This window comes from Typopeltis vanoorti, chromosome 10 (genome assembly GCF_054136105.1).
Source record: "Typopeltis vanoorti isolate ZY-2024b chromosome 10, IOZ_Tvanoo_1.0, whole genome shotgun sequence".
Lineage (NCBI taxonomy): Eukaryota > Metazoa > Arthropoda > Arachnida > Uropygi > Thelyphonidae > Typopeltis > Typopeltis vanoorti.
The window spans coordinates 111507379-111529946 of record NC_143558.1 but is presented as its reverse complement, the minus strand read 5'-3'; the positions used below and the strand labels follow the sequence as shown (position 1 = coordinate 111529946).

General features: G+C 33.9%; 1 protein-coding gene across 1 annotated transcript in view; it reads right to left on the bottom strand.

Moving 5' to 3' along the window:
* Positions 1 to 3404: 3404 nt before the first annotated feature.
* Positions 3405 to 22568, bottom strand: part of LOC150102705 (protein FAM177A-like) — a 35612-nt gene continuing 16448 nt past the window's right edge. Inside the window, exons 3-5 of the mRNA XM_090399480.1 lie at positions 15986 to 16052; positions 11248 to 11345; positions 3405 to 3702 (exon numbers count right to left, since the gene is read on the bottom strand). Of these exons, the coding sequence (XP_090255606.1) occupies positions 3505 to 3702; positions 11248 to 11345; positions 15986 to 16052 (363 nt within the window). The 3' untranslated portion in view covers positions 3405 to 3504. The remainder of the gene's footprint in view (positions 3703 to 11247; positions 11346 to 15985; positions 16053 to 22568) is intronic.

Here is a 22568-nt window from a genome sequence, read left to right as displayed (position 1 = left end):
AAAAGTTCACGTGATTTCTCCATTTGTTCAGCACTTCCTGACTGGATGTTTTTGCTGTCATGGGATTTTTAAGATTCGTCTGTATAACTACATCTCAAAGCCTTCAATTTTTTTTTTATTGATGTTGTCTTCAAGGTTCAAGTACAGCATGTGCGCACTCTGAGATCTAAATTTAAATTTCAGCTACACAGTGTTGATTTCATCAGAAGAAAATTTTTTCTTGCCATTTCAATTCTAACTTGTACTTCCATTTCTGGATTGCATTCTTCATTTAACCAGCATCCAAGATAATTAAACTTTGTCACTCTTTCTATTTGTTTCATTTAAGAAACAAATTTAAAGAAAGTGCTGAATTAAGAATTGGTTTCTTGCTTATGATCATGAATTTAGTTTTGGTGATATTTTTAATCCCATTTTTTTTTAACTCTTTTCGTTCACTAGTTCCAGAAGATTTTGAAGATCCTGAATATTGTCAGCCAGGAGAACTGTGTCATTAGCATATCAGATGTTACTGATGATTTCACCTCTTACATTAATCCCTTCCTCTCTTCCTTTTAAGATTTTTTGAAATATGGCTTTTGAGTATATGTTAAAAATAAGAGGCGACAGCACACATTCTTGCCTTACTTCTTGTTTGATGCTAATGGAGTCTGTAATAATGTCATCAACTTGAACAGATGCCTTTTGGTTCCGATATAAGGTTTCAACGATCCTATCTAAACCAATTCTTTTAAATAGTGCAATAATTTTAGTATAATGGACTTTGTCAAATGCTTTTCCGAAGTCGATAAAGCAATTGAATGCTTTCTTGTTTTGGTCACTACATTTCTGGAATAAGATTTGAGAACAGAAAAGAGTCTCTTTCGTTCCCAAACCGTTTCTAAAGCCGAATTGGGTATCACTGATGGTGTCTTCACATTTTCTATATATATTATTTTTTGAATTATTTTCAGAAAACATTTTGAGAGCATGACTCATTAGGCTGATCATTCTATAATAATTACAAATTGTTGCCTTTTCTTTTTTAGGTAGTATGATGAAGGTTGACTGTAACCAGTCTTCAGGAATTATGCCTGTGTCATAGATCTTATTAAATAGCTTTACTATATAGTAATGTTGTCACCTTCTAATAACTTTAAAATTTCTGCTAGTATTCTATCAGGAGCTAAGGCTTTACCATTTTAAGCTGCGTTCAGCACACACATTCTACCTCTGATCTTAGAATGCATGGACCTTCCATCTGTTCATAAGTATTTTCTGGGTTCTGTCTGTTATCAGTAAAGTTTTTCTACATATTTCACCCATTCCTGTATTTTGTTATCATTTTCAGATATTATTTCTCTCTTAACCACTCCTGAGATGCTAACTGGCTGGGCTTTAAAGGATTTTTTTTTCTTTCAAAAAAGGAATATCAGTTCAAATCGACATTCTTTACTAGTGAAATGAGAATATATATAAAAAGATTAACTGAAATTTGTACTTTTGCATGCTATGGATCAGTTAGTTGTTATCTGCAATATAATAGCAATAAAACTTATTCTTTTAACATCTTCAAAAATACAATTTTACACAACCAATTTTGATATTATATTGAAATTCAGCAAGGATTTCTATCTATAACATTCAGTGTTACTATAAATGAAATTAATTATTTTATTTATTTTTTTTTTTTTTACTTGAGTACTGTGTATACAAAAATTTACAGAATTCAGCATATCATGCATACCTAAAAAATAAGTTATTCTACACTTATTATTATTATTCAGGCCTCCATGGAGTCAAAAGATTCATCGCAGGAGGTGCTTCCTAAGAAATACAAAGTCTATTAAGACTCATTGTGGGAGGTCCCTCCCAGGAAACACAATGTCTATCTCATTGACCATTCTCGCTCTCACCACTCTATTAGGCAATGCATTCCATTATTCAACCACCCTCCATGCAAAGAAACCACCCCTCACCCTCTTCCTCACGTTTTCTTTCATAACTTCCAGGGATGGCCCCTTGTCATCACTCCATCCTGCTGTTCAACCAAGCGAAATAACTCCCCAGTGTCAACCCTGTAACCACCTCTCAACATTTAGAGAAAGATGTCGAAAGTTTATTTTTCACTTGGTTAGAATATAATAAATTTAGTTTAATCCTTTATCCAAGTGTGAGCAAACAAAGTTTGCTTTGCTCACACTTGGATAAATGGTTAAACTAAATTTATTATATTCTAACCAAGTGAAAAATAAACTTTCGACATCTTTCTCTAAATCTAGAGTAATTTATTAAAAAGGTGGCACACCATTTTGCAACTCCTATAGGTAGAGATGACCTTGCTAATGCTTCTGACTGGTATCTCCACTTGGGCCTGGCTCCCACTGAAGAGACTTCAATAAAGGTCGAAACTAGTCTGGGTAGTGGCTCTTCCCTTAATGCATAACATTAGACATATCCGCAAGGAGATGTAGTTTGCATTATGGGAGATACTGAGATAGGAGTGATAGTATCTTGCTCCACCTTACCCCAGTCCTGAAGATACTTTCAGGCGCAAACTTTGTTTGCTCACACTTGGGTAAAGGATTAAACTAAATTTATTACACCTCTCAACAGTTGAAAAGTCTGAATCATATCACCTTGCCTTCTTTTATGCACCTAATTCTATAGTCCACATTCCCTCAGCCTGTCTTCATAACTAATGTTGTACAGTCCTGATACCATCTTTGTTATCTCCCTCTGCACCCTTTCCACAGTTAATTTATCCCCTTCAAATCCTGGGGACCAAATCTGAAAACAATAATCTAAGTGTGGTCTGATCAGTCTTATACAATGGAATGATAACTCTTATCTCTGCAGGTCAGTGTCCTTCTCATTATTGCAGCAATCCTCTGTGTTACCTTCACCACCTTTGCAATATGTCTCCTAAATTTCCGGTTTCTATCAATCATCAATCCCAGATCTCGTATCCCCTACTTCCTACAGTATAGCTCCTCCAATAGAGTATGTAGCATCCCATTGACGTGTCCCAAACCTCAATTCTCCATTCATCCATCTGTCTAGCTTATTCAAATCCTCTTGCAGGGCTACCACATCTGCACTATAAAAACCCTTCCCAGCTTTGCATCATCTGAAAACAACTGAATATTCCCCTACAATCCCCTGATATTTCAGGCAGTGTCTTCTGTTGACAAAAGGTACAAAACATGGTAGGAATCAGTGCATCATGTAGATATTAAAGGGAATTTACTGAATTAGTGGGCACTTGTTATTTTATTTTATTATATATTTTTTTGAAAATTAAAAAATGCATATTTTCATTATAATCAATTTACTAAGTTCTCAACTTTAGTTACATTAAGCCTATACATGCTTAAAAAAATGCAAATATTGGTTGCACAACACTAAATAATAAATCAACTAAATTGTCCATAATTTAGTTTATTTATTGTTAAGTTTTATTAATTTACACAGTCAGATTTTAAGGTATTCTGAAAAAATAAAAAATAAATAAAACAAAAATGTTTACAAAAACTTTAGTGAAGATTTCTTTAGCTTTTCAGTGTGAATTTCACTTGCGATATTGCTATCCTGGTGATTGGTTTGCAGATTAGCTTTCATTCTTGTTTGATGCACTATGTTTTTTTGAATATTATCATGCAAAGCATCTGAAGAAAACCAGCCAACATATTCTTCTGCAGTCTTTTTTCTTTCTTCTTCTTCCTAAAAACGAATTGTAATAATATTAAATAAGAAATTAAAATCTTACAAATATTATAGAAGTCAATTTACACAGCAAGCATTTAATATATGCTAACCTATAAGGTCTTTTTAAATCAACATATTACAAAGATTAGTGAATTTGTAACAATTAAAATTGTTACAAATTCACTAATCTTTATTGCTAAAGAGCACTGATGCCATCATTATATATTTGTTGATTAGTTACTATTTTCTGTTATTTTCATTTCAATCTGCAATTAGCAGTGTTTCTAAAATTAAAATAGAAGATAAATATGATTATTAAAAACAAAACAAAACAAAAATATTTGGGTGTGTTCAGGAAATGTCCTTGTTCCATGCATAGGGGATAATTTCTGTTGTCTAAGACAGTGCTTCCCAAACTTCTGGATGTCAGGGTCCCCTTTGCAAAAATTAAAATATTTCACGGCCCCCCCTCGAAAAAAAATCGTAATAGAGAGATATATTATTATAATATTTATTGTATTTATATTCAATACAATATTACAAATATTACAAAATAACAAATGCATATATTACATTTTTTGCCTCTTACCGTTTGGTTCTGAAGACGATGCGGGCTGTTCTGGAAAATATGAAATACTGTCATTTTTTTTGAGTCTGTTTCTGCATCTTCTGATTGTTCGCGGGATTTTTTTAATATTTTTTATCAGCCACTTATCCATCTCAGGGTTAAATTTTTTAACGTAGAATAGATCAAATAATATCACCACTTACCGATACTGGCACACCACAGACTGATAACATGAAATTAGTGAATATTACCTGAATAAGGGAATCCCCGGACCAGGAACATTCTCTTTTGTGACTTTTCTCCCTTTATGGTAATTAAGCCTAACGCGAAACAGACAGCAAAGCCAGGTTATTAAAACGTGCATATGATTGGTGCGGTATTAACAAATGATCACGCAACTGAAAGATAAAAGCATAGCTGACAATTGAGTTGAAATGCTAACTCTCTTCAACCGAATTCCATATGTGAAACTGCCATAACATTCATTATATATATATATTACTTAGTTTTAACACTTTTATGAATTTTAACACGTTCGGTTGAATTTTATTGCTGTCTTGGGAAATCGAACTCGCACACATCTAATTAATAACAATAGTTTTTAGTTAGATACTGTGTGCCCATGCAACATATGGTTTTGTTTCAGTCTATACAGCATACGAGAAATATATTACACAGACTGCTCATACCTTATTCACTGGCATAATAAAAGTACTTGTTTTTATTGCCTCTTCAGTATAGTGGCTGTTAGGGAGGGGTGTTGTTTACCAATGCCAGCGAGTTACTATCTCTCCACATGAACTTGTTTAAGCTTTTTTTCATGTGTGAAGTATATACGAAACTTTTATTGGTAAAAGAAAACTAGCTCGGATGACAGTGATAATATAAAACGAGTTTTGATACGTATATAAAGTCAGTATCAACAGTCCCTGATTACGACCGCGTGATGAAAGGGACAGGAAGATTTGGAGCTTCCCTGGAGAGCATTCGAAGTAAATACAATTAACCACTGCTTTGAAATGAAACATATGAATAAGCAATATTTACTAATATTCATTAAGTGCCGAAATACGCAGGAAGCAAAATTTGTGAACCAACACCAATGTGTGAATTTTCCCATTAAAATATCAAAAATAACAAAAAAATCTACTTAATCTTAAAACATTTTAAATTTGTTTTCATTATATCACGGCCACCCTCAACAAAACCTACGGTTCACAAGGGGACCACGGCTCACAGTTTGGGAAGCGCTGGTCTAAGACATAGAGCCTGGACATCAGGTCTCCATGGAACCCTTTGCAATGTGTGAGATTTATGTGTAGGGTTACTAGGCTGCAATCCAGGGTCTCAGGATTTTAGGGGTCTGATAACCTAAATCTTTTAATTTTTTAGTTTCATTATTTTTCTTCATAATTTTAACATTTCATAAATTTTGAGCAACAGGTAAAATATGGAGGTCTAAAACATAATATCACACAATATTATGTTATGATTGTTTCTCTAGAGTGTTTTTGTTTTTCATTTATTAATTTTTTTTTAAAATTTGCATTCTTTCTCTTCCCTGCCATATCAATGTAAAATCTTCAGTTGACAAAAGGCACAACACATGGCAGGAATCAGTGCATGATGTAGATATTAGCACTTAGTATCGAGAACTAGCTTACCCCCCCCTCCTGGCCACTTAGTAGGCCACAACTTACTGGTAGTTTTATAAGTGACAATTTATGCATGCCCAGTGATTCTTACGTATTACCACGTATCCATTGTACATTCTAACCTTTTTTGTAGTGGTATTAAAAAAAATGTTTTAATAGATAATTTTTGTTATAATTTATTCTAATTCAATAAAGTTTTATAATGCTACTGTGAACTGTTTCAATGCACACTGAGTTAATACTACATATTCTTTTCATTTGAAAAACAGAGCCTCATACTTATGTTGTCCTAGGCTAGAAATAAGTAAATCCAGCACTGCTTTGCAATGTAACTAGAACTTAACACAATAAATATCACATGCTTCAATGAGGACCTCATAACAATTGGTCCACCTTCTAATCCCTTTCTCTCTCTCTCTCTCTCTCTCTTCCCCCCCCCCCTTTCCTGTTTCTCTCAAACTCAAGGTTTCTCTTCTCATCAAGAGTTCAACTCATTTTACTGGAATAACCTACTTTTTTTTTTTACTTGTACTACTCTGACTTGTTTCTTCTAACAGAATCAAATTAAGATCTCTGACCAAGGTAAGTTAAATTTCTCTCTCTCTCTCTTAAGTAACTTTTTTGTCCTCCCCCACTCAATTTCATAGCAAAATAATTCTTTTCCTTTCTACTGTTATGAAATGAAAATTAGTAATATTAAACTCTACAAAATATTCAATCATTATATACCTATGGGATCACTAGCCAATTGAATAACAACTGTAAAGTACAAAAACAGCCACTGTTTATTTGCATTCCTTGTCTGAAGATGCAGAAAAAGAAATAACTGGGTTCAATTTTCTTCATTTTAATGGAAATAACTAATAGATTTATAGATAACTACTGACATTCAGTATACTGCTACTGAAGATATTTTGCTAACCAAATAACACCCAATCTTCAAAGAGCAGTATTTGATGAAAAAATATGCTAACTCGTAGTTTGTTATTTTGTATTTGTCATGTTTTATATAAGACTTAAGAAATTTATATGCATCTTAATATTACTTCTGCAACATTTTACAGTATTTTTCTTCAACAGTGAAATCACAATGCTTTCAGACTTTCATCCCTAATTTGTTCTCTACTTTAATTTAATGATTTTTTTTTTTTTTTTGAGTAAAATGGATTCACAGACCCCATCTGTTCCAAACATACACTGACAGGTTTGCAACAGCCAAGTCAGAAACCTTAAATTTATTTCCTTTTTGAAGGTTTAGTCAATATCATCAAATGAGATTCATTTATCAGACAAATGATGTGAATCTGAAAGAAAAAATCATGTTCCAAAACTGTCTATTCAAAGAAAAGAAAATTTCCAAGAACTACTGAAATCAAATTGAAATAGATTTTTGCATAAACTTAAAGGTAGGGATGAACCATTCAAAATCAATCGCAGATCCTCCACAATTTTTTGTGCAAATTCCACAACCAACCACAATAAATATAGGATGTTGATTGAAATCTAGACTTTCTGTGTGCTATTTCAAATTTAGAAAGTGCATGAAGCTTCTTTCATATGTAATTACTTCGATTACCTTGATGGACCTGCGTTTCACTCAGGATTTCTCCATGAGTGTAAGTCACAAAGATGCCTCGAATAATCTCAATCTTGAGCCTCTCTCTCATGTTATACTCATAGATTTCACTCATGGATCTTCCTAATTTGTAGGTGGTCTTCCTGGTTTTCTTTTTATTCTTGGTTGCCAGTTGAGCATTCTATATGTCCATCTGTTATCCCTGAGTCTGGCTATGTGATCTGCCCATTTCATCTTGCTTTCGTATACTGCAGTTACATCTTTTATGCCTGATCTCTTTCTTAGTTCCATGTTTCTAACGTGTTCCATTTTGCTGATGATACAAATCCTACGCTCTATTGCATGCTGAATTATTCTGAGAGTATGTAATACATAGTATTATTTGCATATGAACTCATGCACAGTTAATCAGATCACAAATTAGTTTCTCCTTTCTGTGAAGTTTCAGACTGTTTATTTGCATGTAATGTGATATCAGAAAACTGAAGTAATACTGCCATATTGCATATTTAATTACACTTGAGGAAAGTTTTTGCAATGATTTGCTGCCTTTTTAACTACAAATACAAATTATTAACAAATTCAAATACAGGTAACTCTTGTTATACGTTAGGGTTGTGTTGTTGAGAATCAGCATGTATTTCGAAAACGCATAAAATGGGAAGCTTATAACTCGGGATAATAGAGGTTGTGTTCACAAGTGAGTGAGATTGCTATCTTTCAAGATTAATTTACTCAAACATGCATCTATTTTCATACATATTAAGGCATAAGAGTAGCAAATGAAAAATATTCAGTATGTATAAGAGAAATAACTATTAAAGTCGTTCTTTATTTTCATGATTAATACATCGTAACAACATCTTAATTGCATCTTTATTCTTGAAAACTCATAGGAGGCTGAAGGCTACCTTTTCAAGAATCTTTTAATGGAAACCTAATTTGCAGTTTTTCAACTTCTGCTATCTTTGTTTTGAAAAGAAATTCATGAAATTCTTTAGTGACAACATGATCTGTAGCTCAGCATTGCCAGTCACGAAGAGATTGTGGTGAGTAGAGCAATTCTTATAATGGTCGAACGACCTACAACTTACAGCCAAAGATGTTGGTTGCTTTTCATCTTTTGTGAGATCTTCATACAAATGTTTCGCTTCTCTCAAATACAAATACAAGTTCTGTAAATTCTGATGCTCAATCCATATAGCCAGTATTCTTCCCATTTTCTCGACTGCATGACATCAAGATTTCGTTACTAATTATGGATAACAGAGCGCTTTACGAATTGTATCACTGTAGAATCACTCAGTCCTGTGGCTGCTTGAATGTCAATGCTCAGTTCACTTCTATCAAAACAATTCAGAACTTCCAACTTTGCCTCTGAAGAATGCGATTTCCTAAGCCTTTCTTCACTTGTTCTTCATTCACATTCTTCCCTTTGTTTGTCTCTTGCCATCTTCCTCAAAGGGTATAGAAGTTATTTACAGATAAAGACAGATATCGCATAGACCAATAAGAAAGAAGGGACACAAAATGAACACTTACCCACTGAACACAGGGGGGACGGGGATAGGAAACAAGGTGCATTTTTGGAAGCTTCTGAATCTTGTAGAGAAGACAGCAATGGCCTTTTTAAACCAAATAAAACCATGTATATGCAAAAATACAGATAATGAAATTACATATAACGAGAGTTACCAGTATACAAATATGTTAACGACAATTGTGTCTGCGTGGTTAGCCTAGTGGCTATGTGCTTTGCAACCATATGCCTGAGGAAGGAGTGTCCTAGGTTCGATTCCTGTTGGTGTTGTGAGGAGCTGAAGGATCTTCCTCAGCCACAGCCAAGCTAGCCAGTCTTGGGTGTATACAGTAGGGTTTTTCCCCCAGTTTATCCTGGAGTTTTTCATCCCACAAAGAGGGCAAACTGGCCTTGAGAACTCAACACTACAGACACAGATCTTATATTTCTATCTTCTAAGGCACTTTTTACCTTGTCAATCCACCTATATCTTGGTCATCCTCTGGGTCTTTTTCCTGTCAACCTGGCAGAGAACACTTGTTTTGTTAATCTTTCCTCTCCCATTCTGTTTAAGTGACCATACTACCTGAGATTAGCTCTGCTAACGCATTCCTGGATGCTGACAATGTCAAGTTCTTTCCTAATATCCTAGTTTTTAATATTGATATTGCCATTGATGGCATCTATTCATGCCCCTAATCTTTCTTAGGACTCTCATATCTGTGGTCTCTAGTCTTTGGTCAAGGTTTTACTTCTGACCCAGCTCTCAGATCCATAAGTTAAAATTGGCTTGAATATTGTCTTGTATATAGCTAATTTAGTGTTTTGGCTAATTTCTCTCTTATTCTATATAAATTTATTCAGTTGACTTCCTACCATACCAGCTTTGTTGATTCTGCTGTCTATTTTCATATTTAATTTACCATCTTCACTAAAAATTGTGCCTAAGTAGCTGAAGTGTTTTATTTGTTCTATAGGTTCTCCATTCACAATGCAGTTGATATTTTCAATGTTTCTGCCTATTTTCATTGTCTTTGTCTTTTTAATGCTGATCTTCATACCATATCTATTACAACAGTTATTCACTTTAGTCAGGGAATCTTGCAGACTTGTGGCAGATTTATTTAGAGCTCTTTGCTTTATGCAGATGATAACATCATCTGCATAAAGCAAAGAGCTGAGATTAGCATCTCCAATTTTGATATCAGGTTTAATACCAATTTCCTTCATAATGTGATCCATATAGATAATGAATAACAGAGGGGATAATGGACATCCTTGTCTCACACCAGATTTAACATTAAACCATCTTCCTGTAATTCCTTCAATTCTAACTGCTTATTTACAACTCAAATAATAATAATAAGTTAAATTAATAATATTAAGAAAGTCTCTCTTAATAATAATAATTTGATAAAATCCTCTCATTAACTTAAATGTCTTTATCATATCACCTCTATTCCTCCTATCCACTGCAATCCACATTTCTTCAACCCCCCCCCCTCTCCATAGCCAGCATTCCAAAGTCCTGATATTGTCTTAGTCACTTGTCTCTGGATCTTCTCCAATGTTTCCACATCACACTTTAAACCAGGTAACCAGATTTAACCACAATAGTCCAAAGTGTGGTCTGATTAATGATATAACCACTTCCTTATCCCTACATGTTAGAATACTTATCATATTAGCACATGATGTATAGCTTTTGCAACACACACTAGCAATATGCCTCTAAACTTCAGTCTACCGTCAACCATCACTCCCAAATCTTGAATCTCATCCACTTCCTGCAGTATGGCACCGTCAATATAATTCACAGCCTTATATTTCTGCATTCCAAAATGCAACACCTTGCACTTATTAATATTAAAACTACAACCCCACTCCATTATCCAAGTTAAAAGTCTATTAAAATCTTCCAGAAAGGAATTAACATTATTCAACTGGCTCCCTATCACACTAGCTTTGCTTATTTTAATATCCATTTTCAAATTTAATTTCCCATCTTCACTAAGAACTGAACTAAAATAGCTGCGGTATTTTATAAGATTTTATAAGATTGTTCTATAAGATTTCCATTGAGAATGCAAGCGATGTTTTCCAGGTTTCCTGCCCATTTCAGGTTTTCATAAATTGAAAGTAAATTATATTAATATACACATAAATAATAAAAATACTTTGATTGCCAAATTATTTAAATAAAAATATCCTTTTAATGATTTAAAGTAAAGTTGATTCTTACCATTTGTAATAATCGTTTGTATTCTTCTATTTCGTAGTGAAACTTTGGTGTTGTAATTCCTAAGTAATATGCTAGATACCCACCAAGAAAGTCACAGACTAAGGAAGAAAAAAATTTTTTTTTAGCAATCATTATTTCATGTGTCCTTGAATATTGTTATAGTACTAAATCAGTAACTTTACATTATTACTAGCTTTCTATCAAACTGTTTTCTTCCAAATATACACTTTGATAGTCTATAATATGAGGATCTTACATTTCTTTTCTACAACACTATTATCTGTAATAGTCTACCTAAGGGGCGAATTCTCCATGCTTGCTGCGCAAGCTCATTAATTGAGAAAGAAGTAATATTTATTTGTTAATAAATGCATGTATTTATAAGCATTCCATTTAGGCTTTTATTTTTGTAGACAGAAGACGTCTTAAGCTTTCGTGGCAATAATTGAGCTTTGCATTGTGTATCGAAGGCCGATGCTTGCTCGTCTAGTCAAAGCTACCTTGGCTTGCTTAGTTGTAGGAGCTTCCAGGTCCTCGCAGCAGCACTGTGATTTCATGCGAGTGCATAGCCATTTCATGTCGTCTCACTCTGTTGCTTAAACACAGGCCATATGCAGTCAACATAGCTCTAGCAGTGAGCTTCAGCCAGCCTTTACAAGTGTGCGTGTTGCTTGGGAAATTTAAGTTACAACCAACTTTTTATGATGATGTTATTGACCAGTTCATAAAGAACCATAGGGTACAATTTGTATTCAAGTAGCTAAATTGAAAAAGATAGAATATCATTTGTAAAATAAAAGTTGTATTTGTATGATTAAATGTACATATAGTTAAATCATTCGCCCCTGGTCTACCTCGATCATAGTCTCTATTCCTTTTCTTGCCATTAAACACCAGTTTTGTTACTTTCCTCTCCTATCCTGTTTAAGTGACATTACTATCATAGATGAGTTCTACCCCCACATTCCTGAATACTAATTACACCTGATTCTTTTTCAATATCTTCATTTTTGATTTTACCAGTGATGCCAAATGTCTGTTTACTTTTCTAATTTTTATCATAACTTTCACATCTCCAGTCTGCAGTTTTGGATTAAGTGCTTTATTTCCAGCAACATTCAGATCCATAAGTAAAATTGGTTTCAACAAGTTTAGCTTACAGAATCGAGAGTCAGGTTGGTACTAATTAGATCAGAAAACCTTTGTAAATTTCATTACTTGAAAATCAACACAAAACATGAAACTGAATTTCTTGAACAGCAAGAAATATCAAGCAGAGTGATTGATATTTATCCAGATTACAGATGACGTCATGTAAATTTCAGGTTGAAAATTTAGAAAATAAGGTTTATTAATTTATCCATCTCTCTTAAGAAAGATTGTCAAATGTTTCTCTATTTTATTTTATTTTTTGAATGAGGGCAATTGCTTGCTCTCTCTCACACACACCACTTGCTAAGAACTTTCAATTATTTCTTTTAGGACTGCTTCTTTTATTTCTTGCAAGGTGGAACATCAACAACAGATTATTAAAAATAATACAAGAAGTGTGGTGATATAAAAGAGCAGAATAATATGTGAGCTGTAAAATGAAGCTTTCCAAAATTTTTGATAAGGAGAAGCAGCTGTTTCACAAGCAAGGTTTTCAAGAAATATCACTCAGTGCCAACATTTATTCTGCTCAACAAATTCTCCTCATGGCTTCCCTTTTCTAAAGAAAGGATCTCCTCTTTCCCTGCCCAGCATCTAGTAAGTTCCTTGTGATTGCCTTCTTTCCTAGTTTTGAGCATACTGGGCCTTTTATGGAGAACGGATTATAAAATCACTAGTCCTCCATCATTAATAAAAAAAAGTCTGAGAATGGTCTTGCACAACATGGAAATCTTCTGGTCTAGGACACACTCCATCAATGCTGCTTCAAGTTGTTTGAATGTTTACTTAAGGAGAGTGCTTGATTAAATGCTTTTGCTTGCTCTCTCTCTCTGCAGTCTGATGAAGGCCTGGCTTCATCAGACTGCATCTCCTTATCAAAATTTTGGGAGACATCAATAGTTTTTTTAACATATATTTAATACTATAGCTTGCATATGGTTAGTAGGGGTGTGAGGACTAGATTTTTTGCTTGGAGAATGATGAATGAATGGAATGGGTTTCCAGAGTCAGTGTGAGTGCTTTGTCTGTTAATGGGTTAAAGGAGAGATATGATAGATTGGGTTTCCCCATGATGAGTCTTCAGACTCCATGGAAGTGCCCATATAATAATAATATCACTGTTGTATTTTATACCATCATGGGACTCATACTATTTTTAAATAATCCATTGTTGATGTTCTGCCCTGTACCACCAGCCTTTCTGCAACCGATGATGACCTATAAATTTCAGGTTGAAATATCTGACAAATAAAGTTCAGTAATTTATTTCCTTGTGTGTATGTATAATGTTGTCTTACAACATGTGACAACTACACAAAAGTAGAAAATAAGTCATGAGAAAATATGGTTAGAGTAAGTTATAGAGGAGAAATATCAGGAAAGTGGGAAAACATTCTGGAGACAATCTTAGAAATCTTGTAAAAAAATTAGAAGATTAAGATAACATGAAAATTAAAAATATTCCAGAATATTTTTTATATGGAATACGTTGACATATTATTAAATAAAAAAAGGTAGTGGAAGAACAATGAGAAATGCAATTAGGTGTATATATATCATTAAATGAAACAGAAAAGCACATCAGCAACCTGAAATGCAGAAAAGCACCTCATACAGGTGATGTTAGACCAAAAATGCTCAAATATGGAGCATAAAAGTATCAGTGGTGTACTGCATAATTCAGAAGAACTAATCAGAAGGATCTAATCTGAGTTCCTAATAATGGGAAGGAAATTAAAAGTGAAAAACATTAGAATTACATAAGAATTTTCATCTGAGTATACTAGGCAAGCTTTATATAAGTTTACTTGAGAAGAGGCCAAAAAACGATTTGCAGAATAGAAACTAGGGAAAAAAACAAGCTTGGTTTAGGTCAAAGAGGGTTGCCAAGATCATTTACTTTAAGACACGTAGTCAAGAAATTACGAGAATATAACAACAATCTGTATTTAAATTTTGAAGCTTTTGAAAAAGGCATATAAGATGACAATAGAAAGCAGTAAAAGATACATTATAACGAGTAACATAGTCCACACTTATTATCATTATCATAATGAAGTTATTATTATGCTGTACCATCATTTGTTTGTGGCTTAAGTTAATATAGAATACGATATGGTTAGCTACATCCTAAATTCTCAGTCCATCCTTGTTTGTTCAGTATCCAGGTACATTGCTAATAAAAATGCACATTATGAGAAAGATTGAAAATTTACCAGAAATTATGGTCAGCTCTTTGCATTACTGACATCTTATGTGGAAGTTTCCTTCCAGTTATGCAGCTGATCCTTAAGTTAGCCAAACCAAGTTTGCACTTAGAATTGAAGTACAGAAAGATGATAAGATGTAAGATGAGGTTGAATACCATCTCACTGTTATTACTTATCTGCATGAATCACATTAGGAATGTAAGTAGAATTAAAGTGATATCAAGATTAGAGAATTAAACATAGTTCTTTTCTTTATGCATATGGCATTACATTTTTAATAAATCCACTACATCTTCAGAACTCTTTAAATTGCTTTGGAAGAAGAATATAGCATTTAGTTTTCAGCAGAATTTGAAAACAGTACAGTGACTCAAATCACTATAAACTATCTGTCCTTACCTCTCCTTTAAGGACTAACTCTTCCATCTCTCTCTTATTTTCCTTGGGATCACTTAAAAGTCAAAGCTAAATAACTTGGAGGAATCATCACATAGCCCTTTTAAGGTGTTTGGAGAAATGACTAGGGTTTGCCATGTCCAGTCTTTGCCTTCTCATAGCACATCCCATGCCTACCAGGACATTTAACAAATGAGGATAGGTTGGCAATTTAGGATCTAGCCACCAAATTCATCTACATATGTAAAGTTTGTGAACTATAAAAATGTAATTATATAATATTAAATACAACTATATGTATGCATATTTTGCAATAAATATGTTCATTATTTTTATTTCTTATTTTATTTAAAATTGCTCAAAAACTGACAACAAATTATTAACAATCCCTACCAATACTGGTAGGAGTTGTTAATAATTTTCTCTTATGAAAAGGAATCAGAAATAGAAAAAGTTTAAGAACCTGTGTTCTAAATAATTACTACAAGATGTTATATTCAAGCAATAATGATCAGGGAAGTGGTAGCTACAGTATTCAACACTAAACATGAAAATAATCTTGAATGGCAGGTGATGTCGAGTAGTGATATGTGCAAACATCAAAATGAAGAAATGGATAAGACTTAATTGCATCTATGGTTGCACAGAAGGCTCTATGAAGGAAGATGCAAGTCACTGGAAAAGGCAAGCTAATATAATGTAAAAGATGGTTCTTGTTGGTGATTTAACAGTAAGGTAAGAAATGAAAACAAAACAAATAGAAATGTTTTGAGAAAACAGCAAAGCTAATAATAATCTTAAAATTTCTTTGTGTATGCTTAAATTTAAACTAAGTAGAAGAGTTACAACCTTGGTTAAAAGAAAATGTTCTAAACTGAAATTAACTTGATATTACTCTGTTAACTATGCTTTTATTTATTGAAAATTCCTCTAACTCATTAAGTCATTCAAAAGAAATTATAACATCAATTGAAACCTACCTTCAAGTGCTCTATTTCCAAACCACAACCCCAGATACCAAAAATATGGAATCCATCTTAATGTCTTCTGAAATAATATAAATAAATGAAATGTTAGTATACTTTTCTACAGTGCCCAAAGCAAGCATACATAAAATCAGAGGTTACCTGCAAACTGCATTGATATTAATTACTTTATTAATAGAAGCAAGGATTACTAATTAAACAGATTATGAAATAGTTTCCCCCCTCCAACAGTGCTTTTCAGCTAGCAAATTTCTGCATACTGTTTTTTTTTTACATTCCTGATTCATGTTGAAGGTTCCCAGAATGAAAATAATTTACTAATTAAATTAATTATTTACATGCTAACATTTTGCAAGCTCATGCTCTAGCATTATCCAAGACACATACACACTCAACGAAGACTGCAAATGAAATGACCTTGAGAACAAGGACAGTCGCGTGCAGGAAAACAATGGTGAAGTGATCTGTGGTTATTACTGATGGAAGGATGGGGGTGTGGCAAAATGTTCCAGGACCTCTTGAATATATCATAACAGCTAAGGAAATTTAAATATGGAAATAGATTTACATTCACCTCTCTTTTCATAATGATTTATTTAAACTACTTCATCTGATGGCCTGGGTGACCAGATAATGCCTCTGTTCTTCAATCAACATATCTATTCATAATTGCACTTCATTGTATAAACACCACCAAGAGAAACAATATATATAATTTACTGAACTTACTAATATTTGGGGTTCAAGGGGGATATTGAAATGCATGTACAGAAAATTGAGACTGTCTGGTGTAAGAGAGGCCAACACGACAAAATATGTTGGTGGTTGCGCCTGTGGACCTCTGGGTTTATAGTAGCACCCACCAACATATTTTGTCCTGTTGGCCTCTCTTACATCAAACAGCCTCAAATCAAAGTCACTGATTCTGATAATTTTTGGCCTCATCGAGCTGATAAATGCTCTGAGCCACAACTTTGAGGATAGAGAGTGGAAGGAGAAAAAAGCAAATGACAAAAATAATGGAATTGATGCAGTTACCGAGGGGATAATTATCTGGCATAACGTGATGGAAAGTACAAGGGGTTTGAGAGACACACATGCAACTGGTGTGTATATGAGGGAGAAAACCAAGTTTTTTTTTTTTTTTTGTCAAATATAAGCCATAAGAACTTTATTTCTAGTACAACTGGAATTAAAGTTTGTCCTAGTCTAAGTGTTCTGGGTCAGGATGAAGACTACATCTGCAGCAAAAATATACAAAGTGTTTTCTGCTGGGATAGTCTAGAATCCATTTGCAAGTGCTCATTTTGAAAGATAGTCAATGGCTTGCTGCAGCTGTCTTTCTATGACCTTCACGTTACATAAATGATAAAAGATGGTCTCCCACCACTTCTTGTTCTCCCAGCATTCTATGAAAAAAGAAACTTCACTATTAATCTTATAACCAACCCCTTATATACTTGTCTCTATTATATCACCACACCTCCTCCTGTCCACTAGGCTCTATAAATTAGATCGTTTCATTTTTCTCAACAATAATCAATTTCATGAATATGCATGACTTTGAATTTCATGAATACAAAGAATAGGCAAGAGGTGACTCGGTAATGGTAGCAAAAGTGCAGTGTGATCAGCAGTTAGTTAATGAATCAAAAAAATAAATAAAACATCCTAAGAAGTTCTTTTGATATGGTAGGATGACAATGATTGGAAAAAATGGTATAAGGACAACTGCTGCAGAGGATACAGTGATGAGGAAGGGATAGACTGTGAGTGAGCAAGAGGTATATGGGAAATTGGGCAAACTATGTTAATAAGGCTGTGGGATTTAATATATCATCATATGTTTTGGGAAAATGGGCCAAGGAGTTGACATCTGCCTTGGCATGCTTGTCTTACTTATTACAATAAGGTGAAAGCTGTATTGGACAAGGAAGATGGATGCACAGCGGCATACTTGGATGATTTTGCAAAAGTTTTGGACAGATTACCACATAAGCTGATTGTCAAACTAGAGCAGATGGAGTTAGATATTAGCCTAGTGCATTAGATTGGACATTGGCTATCTGATAGGTATCAGCAAGTTGCTTGTGAGGGAGCAATATCTTGGAAGAGGAAAGTCACTAGTAGTGTGCCTCAGGGGTCTGCTTTAGGGTCATTGCTGTTTAGCTTGTATGTTACTGATATTGGTGAAGATCTGAATGAGGATATTCAGTTTTCTGCATGATGCAAAATTGGGAAGAACTATGAGGAGTAGAGCAAATGCTGTGGCTTTACAAGAAGACTTGAACAGACTGAGTGAATGGGCATAGGAGTAAGGATAAAAGTTAAACGTTGACATTGCAAAATGTTACGTTTAAAATTTGAAAAACAAAGATGGGATGTAGAATTAACTCTTGGTGGGGATATATTGTTGGAGGTGAAGGAAATAAGAGATCTTGGGATGATATTAGATGAGGATCTAAAATTTAGAGGACACAATGCCAAAATTGTGAGAATTCTGGCAATGATGCAGAGGTAACTGACAAGAAAAAGCAAAGAAATTCTGGTTCCTTGTTTAAGGCCTTGATTAGGCTGCATATGGCGTGTGTTTTGTATTGCTTTTTAATGTCAGATTATTACTGGACTCCAGGTATGTTTCCTGCAGAAGTATATCTGCAAGAGAGCCTGGATGTCATCAATGGTTTTATGGAATCTACAACAATTCCACTGTAGAAATGTTTTCATTATTTCTTTTTGATGGTATTGTTTATTTTATTTCATCTCTATAAATAGATTTTTTTACTCAGTGTTTATTAATCACACAAGGGTTCAATACTGATTGATGCAATGATTTAACTATTTCTTTTAGAATCCGGAAAATTATTGACTCATGACCAAATAAAAAATATATACATTTAATGAAATTAAAACAATACATACACTTTAAATAAAATTACATAACTACAAAAATAACTGGATCCAAGGCTTAGAGATTTTCTTATCCAAAATATTAAAATCATTCATTCTCTGACTCATTCTATTATTGGATGGTTTGACGTATACTAAATCACATCTACCAGACTGAACACCTTGAAAAATGTTAAGAGTCAGTTTATTTGTTAGGCCCTTTCCAAAAATATAAACATTTCCTTCTTTTCCATGGAAATCTTTTTTTATCTCCCTTATGTAACATAATATATTATTCCTCCTGTCTCACTGAAATATAAATATTCTTACCTCTTGCAGTTCTATTTGATGCGAAATTTATTAATTTTGGTAACAGAAAAAAGTTTCTTCTAATACTTCATAAACAACATATCTAAGTTGAGCTCTTCATGTTAGGTGACTACATTTTCAAATTTCACTAATTGCTTTTCACATAATAATCTGGTGTCCTTAAGAAAGAAGATGAAACCTTCCATTCAGCATTTCCTCGAACATTCAATTGGAACTCTCGTGGAAAGGTTTAGATGTTGGTTATGCATTTTTTACTAAATAGCTTAAGGAAATTACAACGTATAACGTTGCAATTTCCTTAAGCTATTCAATAAAAATTCAATTGAAATGTCAATAGCAATATCTTCTTTTATTTACCAAATACTTAGTCTCAACTCCTTCAGTTTCAAGACACATAGTTCTATGATCCCTTTTTTGGAATCTTCTATTAATATTATCTCAAATGTCACATAAAACTTCCTTCAGTTCAGAGTTTATCTCATTGAGAACACTGAAAAGTTTTTGTTCTGATAATGTTTCTAGAAGAGTTTTCAGTTTTGTGGGAGATAATCATAATTGTTAGTCCGCTGAAGAATATTGTATGAAGTAATTTTTCTGTTTGTGTCATTGTTGCTGTTTCAATATGAATATCATCTGAATGGAGTTTTTTCACTGATTTTGAAGATCCTTCCAATCATTCCAACCTTGGAAAAATGCCACTCCTGAAGAAATGTAATGTTTTCTCAAATCGAATGTAAGAAAAGTGGTATTTTGTGGTTGCTTCTGATTTTTTTTTTTTTTTTTTTCCAAATGGTTTCTGAATATGGTTGCGGCTTGTTGAGAGTTCCCTGATAAACAAGGCAATGAAAAATTCTTTCTTAGAAGGAAGTTGGTTCTGTGCCAGAGCTTCCCACCCACCATGGAACCACATAGTAACAGCCACTCTTCAGCAAGCAATGACTGCACTGTCGAGTGGAATATGGGCAAATGATATGTCAGGACTACTCTGGATGCTACCACAGCAAGCCTTGAATCCTATTCCTAGACCATGGGTTAGATAGAAGGCTTACTGCAGCATTATTAACTTTTGTAGGCAAGCCTACTAGCTGGTTGATCCATCCGGGTTCACCTATCTTGCTGAAGCAGAGGTCAAAGTAGTGATAGACTACAAAGACTACCCCTTTCAGATGTCCACAGGCAACTACCACACCCCCCCAACAGCAATCACAGCAGTGAGGTATTGGATCCCAATGAAGGTGGTCTGGAAAATAGGACAGTAATAAGGACTAAAGAAAAGTAGGATGAATAATATGGGAAGTAAAGCATAGAAAAAGAATAAGCAAGAAAAGTGCCAGCACCATAACTGGGAGGTCCCATTCACCACAAACAGGTGCCTCACATGCTTAAGCACTTTACAAAAGTGAATCTTCAGATATGTTGAAAGGCATAGGTGTTGGTTATTATTCACAGTATGAACACTAAAAGAACAAATATTAAGTTGCTAATATTTCACTGACTTCCAAAACAAGCATCTTCAAAGGATAAAAATATACTTGTTATTGCAGAATACGCACTGAATCGGTTGTGAAAACAATTCAAATAATAAATAAACAAATTTTTGTATAGGGCTTTAGTTTTGTTCCAATGAATTCTATGCCTAGTGGATAAGGTGTGTCTGGCTGTGAACAAGGGATACTCTGAACTCCAGGATAAGAGAGAGGAGGATATTGTTTTTCAGAGAAGCTTAGAAAGAATTTAGCTTATGAACTGGATGGAAAGAAACTTGTAGGTCAACCTGGTAAATAAGTCTTGCAGTTTTTTCCCTCACAGTTTAACATATGGAATGGAAATTCTAGAAACTTCTTCTTGAAGAGGATTATGATGAAAGCTATAATTATTCATTATTTTATCAATTATTTTCGTAATATAACCATTACAGATGAAAGTAGTTCTGATAAATCACAGTTCATTAGTTAAAAGAGAATCAGTAGAAACATAGCTTATGTGTGCAGTGAACTAAAGTTTTAATCACATATTTTTGATATAGGCAATGATGTGAAGCAGGATTTTTTTTTTATTTACAGGTATGAGTTGGTTTCCTGTATACTGAAATATGTGGACTGCCATTAGGTTGCTGCAAAGTAAGAACAGCCAGAAAGGAGGGAGAATTGTTATCATCTACTTTAAGTGCAAATTTAATTCTTGGGTTTACTGAATTAATTTAACAAGAAATTAATGAAGTTCAGACAAGGAAGAGTTCCATACTTCAAAAACATTAACATATCTGTAACAAACAGATGGCTTAAGAGAAAAAAAAACGTTCAGAATATGTTGTTTAAAATGTTCCATAAAATAATTTGCTATAGCAGGGGAAACAGGAGACGACCCCCCCCCCCACTGCAGTTCCCTCTGCCTGCATGTACAGTTTGTTTTGACAAAGTAGCCTGAATTTATGATAAATTCAAATAATTTTACAATATCAGGAGGAAAATCATTGCATACTAATTCTACTGTATTGGCCAACAGGATGTTTATGAAGAATGAAACTACATCAAAACCGATTAAAATATCTCTGGAAGAGTAAAGATAATCCTGATAGATGCCTCTGTAGCACAATTGGAAGAACAATGGAACATTGCACCCTTCAATTGGAAAAGACCTGAGTTCGATTCTCATCATGATGAGGAGAATCCTTATGAGTTTTTTTAATTGAAGGTGAGTTAGCTGATCTCATACAGAGGTAAAAATGATTTTTTCTCCCAGAACTCTAGTTTTTCATCCCATGTACAGAGAAATCAGCCTTCAGAATACACACAATTTCCAGACAAAAAATACTGTTGTTGGTGATGATAGGCAGTAGATAGTAGTCAGTGTTTCTCAACGTGAGGCATACGCCCCACAGGGGGGGGGGGGCAATTAGAAAATATACATGTACATATTTATATTATACTTTTTAAGAATTTGGCTGACTATTATGCTGGGGGGGCATCAAAATCTTTGGGACATTGAGGTGGGGCATTAAAATATTTGAGACGTTGAAAGGTTGAGAAACAGTGACGGTGGTAATGTCATAGTAAGAGAATTAAGTAGTAGTGGAGAGGGTGAGATGTATTTAGTGAAGTAGAGGCGTGCCCTCCTGCAATGAGTCCTTGGACTCCACCGACCAGGGTAGTGACCCTTCCCATAATGCATAGCATTATACATGTCCATAAGGATATGTGCTTTGCATTATGGGATACTAAGGCAAGTGATGTGAAGTCATTAGCTTCTATATACACGTAGCCCAGTTGCAAAGTTATTTCACATGCTAACTTTGTTTGCTTACACTTGAATGAAGGATATTAAACCAAGAATATAATTTCTTGGCATCTTTAATTTA